The sequence below is a fragment of the Triticum dicoccoides genome, chromosome 1B, assembly GCF_002162155.2.
Source record: "Triticum dicoccoides isolate Atlit2015 ecotype Zavitan chromosome 1B, WEW_v2.0, whole genome shotgun sequence".
Taxonomy (NCBI): Eukaryota; Viridiplantae; Streptophyta; class Magnoliopsida; order Poales; family Poaceae; genus Triticum; species Triticum dicoccoides.
In genome coordinates this window covers 641,641,784-641,652,483 of record NC_041381.1, presented here as the reverse complement: position 1 = coordinate 641,652,483, position 10,700 = coordinate 641,641,784, and the positions used below count along the sequence as shown (strand labels likewise).

Here is a 10,700-nt window from a genome sequence, read left to right as displayed (position 1 = left end):
AGTCCGGGACCGGGGTCATGTATTCCCGCGAGCGGGTGTCCGGCTCAGAGAGCTCGGAAATCCGGACATAGTTCGTCCTCAAAGTGGAGGGAGAATTAGGATGATGCTCTTCCACTACCGCTATCTCATGGGTGACCGGTGGAGAGTGAATCTCCCTTTGATCAGGTTTAAGCCCGATCCGGTCATAGTCCGTAGCAACGCCCAGGGCGACGATGCGATCCAAGAGCTCATTGAGGGAGGAGAGCTCCATTGGATCCATCTGCTCGGCAAATTCTGAATCAACGTGGAGGCTATTTTTAATGACCTGAGAAGTCATTGTCGGCGCGACAGCCGATCGGGCGGTCAAAACGAAGCCGCCCAGCCGGAGAGTTTGGCCTAAAGCCAGGGCTCCCCTGGAGATGATGTTGTCCTTGATAGCGAGACGAGCCATCAAGCCTTATCGCGACGACACAGAGGAACTCTCAATGAAAGCACCAATGTCGGTGTCAAAACCGGCGGATCTCGGGTAGGGGGTCCCGAACTATGCGTCTAAGGATAATGGTAACAGGAGACTGGGGACACGATGTTTACCCAGGTTCGGGCCCTCTCGATGGAGGTAATACCCTACTTCCTGCTTGATTGATCTTGATGATATGAGTATTACAAGAGTTGATCTACCACGAGATCATAGAGGCTAAACCCTAGAAGCTAGCCTATGGTATGATTGTTGATGATGATCGTGAGTCCTACGGACTAAACCCTCCGGTTTATATAGACACCGGAGGGGGCTAGGGTTACACAAAGTCGGTTTACAGAGAAGGAGATCTACATCCGAATCGCCAAGCTTGCCCTCCACGCCAAGGAGAGTCCCATCCAGACACGGGACGAAGTCTTCTATCTTGTATCTTCATAGTCCAACAGTCCGGCGAAAGTATATAGTCCGGCTATCCGGATACCCCCTTATCCAGGACTCCCTCAAAGGGGAGTGAAAGATGTTCTGCTGAGAGCTGCACAAACTGGTGAAACATCTAAAAAGGTAATGCCGTAATAGATACGTGGCACACCTCTCTCGTATGTCATCTTGAGTAAATAGGCAATTTTTTGACTAATTTAATCCATAGATAAATCACTAGCATGGTATTGACTAAATTAACGACATACTGATTCTGATCTAAACATGCACGTACTAAGAAAACCGTAGACACATCTACACATACTGCTAGTACTGCCAATACGAAAATAAACAGGAGCGGGGTAAACGTGTTATACCCTACAGTAGGCCAGGGAAAAGCCGCGGCGGTGGTGGCAGCAACGGCGTCCTCAGCGGCCTTCTTGTTGGCTTCAAGTTTCTTGGCGGCGGCACGTTCGGCGTCAGTGGACATGATGATGACGAGGGCGACGTGGACATAGAGGAAGTAGACGAACGGTGAGCAGTCGCGTAGTCGCTTCCCAAAAACCTATTCGCCCCGCTCCCATACAGGATTCGGAGAGGCGGGGTTTCGGAGACCTGCTCTCCCATCGACCGTGTACATGGCGAACGGGGTGGAGTCATCGGTGGCGGCAGCAACAAAGGAACGACAGTGGGCATGCACCTGGAGGAGATGTGATCTGATCGTGGCGGCTAGGGTTAGGAGACATCTCACACTCATATAGGTGCAGCCGTGTGAAGAGGCATGGGCCCGACCCACGTCCGAGTCCGACACATCCCATGATCCGACGTCTCAGATCGTGGCCCAACTGTCAGAAAACTCTCTGTCACCGACTGGCAAAACTAAGTGGGTAGGTGTGAGCTCGGCTCGGCTCATTCCCGCAACCCACGGCACGGCACGACGCGTCGTGACGAAGCATGGCATGGTGAGCGGTGGAGGAGGAGTGGGCAAGGGCCCCTTCTATTCTAAAGCTCCAATAGCATGTAGACGAGAAACCCTTATAAGGAGGTCCAACACCTCTCCAACTTCCAGGGTGGGACTAAACTTCCCACTACACCTAGTGTCAATAAACCTACATGGGCCCTTACAGATTTTTCAGAAATTGCTATATGGGCCTATAGCCCATCCCAAATTTCAGCAATCCCCCACCAGATCTCGAGGTCCCATTGTGTCCTCTGTTCCAATTGATGTTTCAATATACTAGTGTTTCAGTGAAGACCTGTTAAGGTTGAGCTTCAAATAGAGCAAGTAGCTACACTCCTTCACAACTGAACAATGGAATATGCCTTGAATTGTCGGTTTGGCGTAAAGAAGCTTCACCACATGTCTTACTAGTACTAGGCTGCCGAAGGCTGACCCCTGGGTTGGAGCATATAGGTCACACTCCTAGCCTATTCATGAGCTTACTAGAGATCACCCCAATCTCATAGACTGTAACCAGCAGTCAGGCTCATATAGGTGTGTTCCTCCAAAGATCGCTCTGTAGGATAGCATCTTGCTTACATAAGCTTTGGAACACATTAAGACAATAGTCATCCTATCATACAGCATCGAGAGTATTGCATCTCCAACTGAGTGGGTTACTATAGTTACTCTTCTCAGTTCACCACTAGCTTGTTTTCCCAGGTCCTACGTCACGAGATCTCTGATCACATAGGTTGGGTTACTACCATGGCAACTCATGTGGATCTCATACCCATCTCACTTGATGCATTATCTATCACAACACGTGATAGCCCTTTTGTAAAGGGATCTGCCAGATTCTTAGCCGTTTGGACATACTCCAACACTATCACTCCAGAGTTTCTTTATTTTCTGACAGCTTTTAACCTCATTCTTATGTGTTTGTTGGACTTCATGTTGTCCTTTGAACTCTTCACCTTGGTGATGATAGTCTAATTGTCACAGTTCATAAGGATAGCCGGGATCGGCTTATCAACCAATGGCAAGTCCATCAAAAGATCTCGAAGCCATCCTACTTTGACACCAGATGTGTCTAATGCTGTTAATTTTGCTTCCATTGTCGATCTGGTTAAGATTGTTTGCTTGCAAGACTTCTAGAAAACAGCGCCACCTCCAAGAGTAAACATATACCCAGTTGTGGCCTTCATCTCATCAGCATTAGAGATCCAATTAGCATAACTATATCCTTCAAGTACCGATGGGTATCTCATATAGTGAAGTCCATAGTTTATAGTACCCTTCAGATAGCGCATAACTTTTTCAACGGCATGCCAATGTACATCACCCGGTTTGGAAACAAATTGGCTCAGTTTGCTTATAGCAAATGCGATGTCAGGCCTCGTTGCGCTTGCTAGGTACATAAGTGAACCAATGATTTGAGAGTATCTCAATTGATCTTTAGTCGTGCCTTCAAACTTTCGAATCAACATGCTAGGAGCATATGGTGTTCGAGATGGTATGCAATCCTAATATCCAAAATGACTCAACACCTTCTCAACATAATGGGATTGTAGAAGTGTAATCCCACCATCATCATCTCTCAGTAGCTTGATGTTCAAGATAACATCAGCCACACCAAGGTCTTTCATCTCAAAGTTCTAAGATAGAAATGACTTGACCTCATCAATGACTTTGAGGTTGGTTCTGAATATCAGTATGTCATCAACATACAAGCACATTATAACTCCTTCGCCCCCACCATGGCGATAGTATACACATTTGTCAACTTCATTAACAACAAAGCCAAGAGATGTCAGAGTTGTATTAAACTTGTCATGCCATTGCTTAGGTGCTTGTTTCAGGCCATATAAAGATTTCAGCAACCCACACACTTTTCCTTCCTGACCATCTATCACAAAGCCATCTGGTTATTGCATGTAGATTTCCTCATTTAGCTCTCCATTCAGGAAAGCCATCTTAACATCCATCTGGTGAACGAGAAGACCATGTGAGGACGCCAACGAGAGTAATACTCGAATGATGGTCAGCCTGGCCATAAGTGAATCATTATCGAAGAAATATTCCTCTTCTTTCTGGTCATAGTCCTTGGCCACAAGCCTAGCCTTGTACTTATCAATCATACCATCAGGCCTACACTTCTTCTTGAACACCCACTTACATCCCAATGGTTTGCAACCATAGGGACGGCGAGTGATCTCCCATGTCCCGTTAGCCATGATGGAGTCCATCTTGCTATGGATCGCATCCTTCCAGTAGTCAGCTTCTGGAGAGGCATACGCTTCTGAAATAGAAGTGGGAGTATCATCCACGAGGTACACGAAGAAATCATCACCAAAGGTATTTGCAGTCTTTTGTCTCTTGCCCCTACCAAGGTTTCCTCGTCATCCTCCTCAGGATATCATCATGTGTTCGTTCATTTTATTCCATAGGAATGGCAGGCTCAGGAGTCTCCTCAAATTCCTGTCTAGAAGTGCTTTGCATATCTCTCATAGGAAAAATATCCTCGAAGAATGTAGCATCCTTAGACTCCATAATTGTACCGACCTTCTAGTCAGGTACCTCAGATTTCACTACTAGCAATCTATAGCCAAAGCTATTCTTAGTGTATCCCAAATTAACGTAGTCCACAGTCTTTGGTCCATGCTTATGCTTTTTGGGGATCGGCACATTCACTTTCGCCAAACAGCCCCAAGTGCGCAAGTACGAGAGTGTTGTCCTTCTCTTTGCCCATTTCTCATAGGGAGTGATCTCATTATCCTTTGTCAGAACTTTATTCCGGACATGACATGCCATCAATATAGCCTCCCCCCACCATGCCTTGGATAAACCCGATGTATCTAACATGGCGTTAACCAAATCAGTTAGAGTATGGTTATTCTGCTCAGCAACCCCGTTTGACTGGGGTGAATAGGGAGGCGTCCTCTCATGAATAATGTCGTGTTCCGAACAAAAGGAATCAAACTCACTCGAGAAGTACTCTCCACCGCGATCTGATCGGACTCATCTAATTTTCTTTTCAAGTTGATTCTCAACTTCTACCTTATAGATTTTAAAGTAGTGTAGAGCCTTATCTTTAGTATTTAACAGATAAACATAGCAATATCTAGTGGAATCATCTATCAATGTCATAAAATATTCCTTTCCACCTTTAGTCAACACACCATGAATCTCACAAAGATCAGAATGTATGAGTTCTAATGGTGCCAAGTGTCTCTCCTCCGCAGCCTTGTGAGGTTGGCGAGGTTGCTTAGCTTGCACACATGAAAGGCGCTTAGAACCTTTGGCTAAAGTGAAACTCGGGATTAAATCCAACTTATCTAGCTGTGTCATAACACCGAAACTAATGTGACAAAGACGTGAATGCCAAACTTCAAATTCATTAACACTCGAATGAATATGGTTCATGACTTTCTTACAAAAATCAGCGAGGGAAAGGCGAAACATCCCTCTGCTCTCATGACCTTTTCCAACAAATAGTCCATATTTAGTAACAACTAATTTATTAGACTCGAAGACCAACTTAAACCCTTGTCTACATAGAAGGGAGCCACTAACCAGGTTCTTATTGATAGCGGGGACATGTTGCACGTTCTTCAACTACACGATCCTTCCTGAAGTAAACTTCAGATCAACCGTGTCAACACCATGAACAGAAGCACTCGTGCCATTCCCCATCAATATGGACCCGTGGCATGTGACCTGGTAAGAAGAAAACAATGAAATATCAGCACACACATGAACACATACACATGTGTCCACCCACAAATCGGTGGGCTAAAACACTGAAAAAATAGTAAATAAATTAATGTACCTAGATGCACCATTCTCATTGTTGCCCACAATGATGTTGACAGACTTGGGAGTCCTGTCCTGACTTCTTAAGCTTGTTTGGGCACTTGTTGGCCCAATGTTCAACCGAACCACAAGTAAAGCAGCCCCCATCCTTCTTGTTCTTCTTGAAGGTCTTCTTACCCTTCTTTTTAAAGTCGGTATTGTGTTGGACACCGTTCTTTCCCTTGGGCTTGTGGGAGTTGAAGTTCCTATGGTTCACCATGTTGGCGATAGAAGTCCCTTCAACCCCTTTTCCGTGCGAGTTCTTTGCCCTCAAATTCTGCTCAACACTCAGATGGCCAGTGACATCCTCCACAGAGATTTCATGCCTCTGATGTTTCAGAGTGGTGGCAAAGTTCCTCCAGGAATTAGGGAGCTTAGCGATTATGCAGCCCGCGACAAGCTTGCCCGGTAAATCGCACTTAAGAAGCTCAAGCTCCTTAACGATGCATATTATCTGATGAGCCCGCTCCAGTACAGGATGGTTTTCAACCATCTTGTGATTGTGGAACTACTCTATAATATACATTTCGTTCCCAGCATCGGTGGCCCCGAATTTAGATTCGAGCGTCTCCCACAAGCCCTTGGCGACACGCATATGTAAATATGCGTCGACCAGTTTATCTCCGATCACGCTAAGAGCTGGTCCGAGGAATACAACAATGACCTCCCTGAATGCCTTCTCCTGTTCAGGAGCAATCGTTCCCGTGGAGACACCAGCGACTCAGAACACGTTCGTAGCCATGAGCCATAAAGTGGTCTTACGCTGCCAACGCTTAAAGTACGTACTGGTAAACTTATCCGGTTTCAGTGCAGCGGCAAAGCCACTTGCGGAAAAATTCATACACATAATAGGTTTTTCGATTGTTGAGTAAATAGGCAATTTTTTGACTAATTTAATCCATAGATAAATCACTAGCATGGCATTGACTGAATTGACGACATATTGATTCTGATCTAAACATGCACGTACTAAGCAAACAGTAGACACATCTACACATACTGCTAGTGCTGCCAATACGAAAATAAACAGGAGCGGGATAAACGTGTTATACCCTCCAATAGGCTAGGCAGAAGCCGTGGCGGCGCTGGCAGCAGCGGCGTCCTCAGCGGCCTTCTTGTCAGCTTCAAGTTTCTCGGCGGCAGCATGTTAGGCATCGGTGGACATGATGATGACGAGGGCGCCACGGACGTAGAGGAAGTAGACGAACGATGAGCAGTCGCTTAGTCGCTTCCCAAAAACCTATTTGCCCCTCTCTCGTACAGGATCCGGAGAGGCGGGGTTTCGAAGACCTACTCTCCCTCGACCGTATACGCGGCGGACACCGACGGCAGCAGCAGCAAAGGAACGACTATGGGCGTGCGCGTGGAGCAGATGCGATCTGATCGTGGCGGCTAGGGTTAGGAGACATCTCGCACTTATATAGGCGCAGCCGCATGAAGAGACGTGGGCTCGACCCACGTCCGAATCTGTGACAGCCCACAATCCGACGTCTCATATCATGGCCCAGCTGTCAGAAAACTCTCCGTCACTGACTAGCAAAAATAAGCGCGTAGGTGTGAGCTCGGCTCGGCTCATTCCCGCAACTCGCGGCGTGTCGAGGCGGGCGGCGAAGGAGAAGTGCGCGAGGGCCTCTTCTCTTATCAAGCTCCAATAGCATGTAGAAGAGAACCTTATAATGAGCTCCAACTCCTCTCCAACTTCCGGGGTGGGACTGAACTTCCCACTACACCTAGTGCCTATAAACCCACATAGGCCCTTAGAGATTTTTCAGAAATTGCTATATGGGCCTATAGCCCATCCCAAATTTCAGCATGTCAAATATTCGGTAGAAATTACTTGTAAAAACATTGCATTTGCTGGTCTGTAGGTGTCTGAAGAAAGGCTTATCTCACTTCTGAAGCAAATCAACACCCACACAAGCAAACAAACCAAAGTGGCGGTAGAGTCACTGCACATAAGGAAAATTACTTAGCTTCCAGTAGTGGGTTTAGTCTACCTTCATTAAAACCCGATATGATCTGAGGTGCAAATTTCTCTGCATTTGTGATTCTTACAGTGCAACAGATGGCTAGGCATCTGAAAAATAACCTTAAAAAGTGCAGTCAGCTTTATCCCCCTTTGCCTTTCATGCTAACTCTAGTATGTTTAACAGATTCAGAGGTGTCGCAGCGTCGTTGAAGACGATGACTAGTTGGTAAGCTTGATGTACGAGCGAATGGGTGCAACGGCGTTTGGTGCTTGTTTCAAAAATAATCAAAACCTGACAAACTATTTGATTGGTCTTGGGCTGTATATGATCTAGATATTATTCGGGGGGTTTATTGATAAGAGTTCATGTGTCGCTTCTACGCCTGAAACTCTCTGCAACACCTTCCAATTGTTGTGGTCGATTTATCAAATCCTGTCATCAGATAATTGTATTAATATGTACGATTTCTTCTTGTGATGTCTGCCACTCGGTGGTTTACATGATTGTCCCTATTACACCCTGTCTGTCCAGTTCCTTCATCTGCATCACTCGCTTAAGGAATAGATATGAAGTAATCCAAGATTAAGAAAATGGAGAGGCTACATCTAGCAACTCAGATTTTGGTAATTCTTGGTTGACTGAGATTTACAGAACTGGCAGCTGAAAATTGGCAAAGGTGATCTCTCTTTCTGCGTTCTAAAGCAATTCATGGGCAAGCAAAAGATGACCAAATTAATGCCTCCTAGTGTGGTCTTGACACTGAAGCAAACACACTTACTTGTATGCTCTGTTTTACAACCATCGGTTTCCCTGGACGACTCGGTGGATGTCCTGCAGCTTCAGCTTGTTGGCGACTATAATCACGTTGTGGCGAAGATTCTGCAGGAGACGACGTAGGCGGAAACCACTGCTGCACCTTCACACCGTCTCCATCACGCAGCTCGGCAGCTGCACATGTATTGGACTTTGAAGAATAAGAAAATTAAGTAATCCAAGATTAACAAAACAGACGGGTCGGTTTGGCAATGCAGAACATTTTGTACAGCAGCCAAGTCTGACGCTGCTAGTTCAACCACAGGACAAGATGATAGATTCAGCTCCATGGTACACCAAATGTGCACACAAGGCATGTAAAGTTTCTTCAGTGGGCAGTGCGAAAATAAAACAAAGAAGCATCCCTCTAGAGCCTAATCTTGTTCAGTACAAGAAATGGACGGCAACTTGCATTTCATTTTTCTAGAGAACGAACCACATTTGCTGTTTTTAGAGTAACACGCTCATGTATAACACCAAGCTATTGCTGATATGCTATGTTAATCATGGAGGATTGAACAAGGCTAGGTTCACCAAGTCCGCAAGACTGAACAAGACTATAGGCTCTGCACCTAACGCAAACGGAACCTGACGATGGAGAACCAGGAATCTGCAAACTTGGCTTGCATTGCTAAGAAATGAAAGCACAACATGGCAGAGATTAGCTTAAGCCCCTAGTAAAAATCAAATCTACCAATACAGAGATGCATCACTATTTCTGAATTACTGTTTGCACCACAGAATTCAGGTCTTACTACCAACGAGACGACAGCAAGCATTCAGCGATTCCCACGAAATTCAGCAAAAGTACTAGTACTTGAAACATTCAGATAGATTAGCAACTTCCGTTCTCACAACCAACCAGCCAACGAAGCGTTGGCGACCACTCCTACCACTACTTGCAGATACGTAAGCAGAGTCAGCGACCACTAACAGGAGACAACAGCAGCCAACTACATCTGTCGCAACAAGCGACGCGACATCAGTCTAGGAGGATGTGAACTTGGTGACGGCCTTGGTGCCCTCGGAGACGGCGTGCTTGGCGAGCTCGCCGGGGAGCACGAGGCGGACGGAGGTCTGGATCTCCCGGGAGGTGATGGTGGGCTTCTTGTTGTACCTCGCGAGCTTGGCGGACTCGCCGGCGAGCTTCTCGAAGATGTCGTTGATGAAGGAGTTCATGATGGACATGGCCTTGGAGGAGATGCCGATGTCGGGGTGGACCTGCTTCAGCACCTTGAAGATGTAGATCTTGTACGTCTCCACGCCCTTCTTGGCCTTGCTGCCCTTCTTCCTGCCCCGGGTCTTCCCCTCGCCGCCGGCCTCCTTGGACGCCGTCTTGCCCGCCGGCAGCCGCTTCTCGGCCTTGGGCTTCTTGCCCGCGGGGGTCTTCTCCGCCGCCTTCTCGACCTTGTTCTCGGCGACGGGCTTCTTGTCTGCCTTGGGGGCCATGGCTGCCGCTTCGGGTGGGGTTGGGAGCTCCGGTGGTGAGATGTGTGAGTTTGCTGGAGGCAGGGAAGATGAGGACTGAGATTGTGGGGAATGGAGGAGATGGGTGCTGGATTTTATAGAGGGGGGGAGGTGCGCGCTGATTGGTGGAGGGGTCAGTGCCTCGGATCGCTGACGTGGAGCGACAGTATGGCCCACTCCCGAACTGCTGCAAAGCATCCCTTTGAACGAGGAGTGCTGCTATGCACACGATACTCTTGGACGATTCTTGGACGATAATGCAAATCAGACCATCTATATAAAGGACTAGGTGCAACACAGCCCGTGGATTAAACATATCGTCTCTGAATCGTCCAGCAGTATCGTCTGTGAAGTAGTTTCGTTGAACGAGGGGTATTGCCCTGGGCTTGACAAAGCCCCAAGCAAAAATCATAAATCCGGGTGATTCTATGGTTGCAATGTATGGACCCCTCCAGACCCTAGAGCCACTTGCATATCCCACACAATCCGGACGTCCCCGCCATCTTCAAGGTGTCTACTAACTGGCAGGTTGGCAATGGGACCAGCTGTAAATTCTGGAGTGACCATTGGATCGACGGTAGATCTATGGCCAAGATCCCCCCCCCCCTCTCGTGTACTCGCTCGTTCCTCGACGCCGGCGAAAATGCCACACTGTGTGCCATGCTCTTCACCTTTGATCTTGAGTGTAAGACATTCAGGGCGCACTAGGCCTAACAACCCTGATCCAGTACGTCGACCTCTTGCGGCGCGTACAACACAGCGAGCTTTCGAGCTCCCCGGACAC

General features: G+C 47.3%; 1 protein-coding gene across 1 annotated transcript; it reads right to left on the bottom strand.

Annotated features, from left to right (window-relative positions):
* Window positions 1-9,246: 9,246 nt before the first annotated feature.
* LOC119349310 (histone H2B.2-like) lies at window positions 9,247-9,978 on the bottom strand. Its single transcript, XM_037617326.1, has one exon. The coding sequence runs from the start codon at window positions 9,896-9,898 to the stop codon at window positions 9,437-9,439; it is 462 nt and encodes a 153-aa protein (XP_037473223.1). The 5' UTR covers window positions 9,899-9,978; the 3' UTR covers window positions 9,247-9,436.
* Window positions 9,979-10,700: the final 722 nt, after the last annotated feature.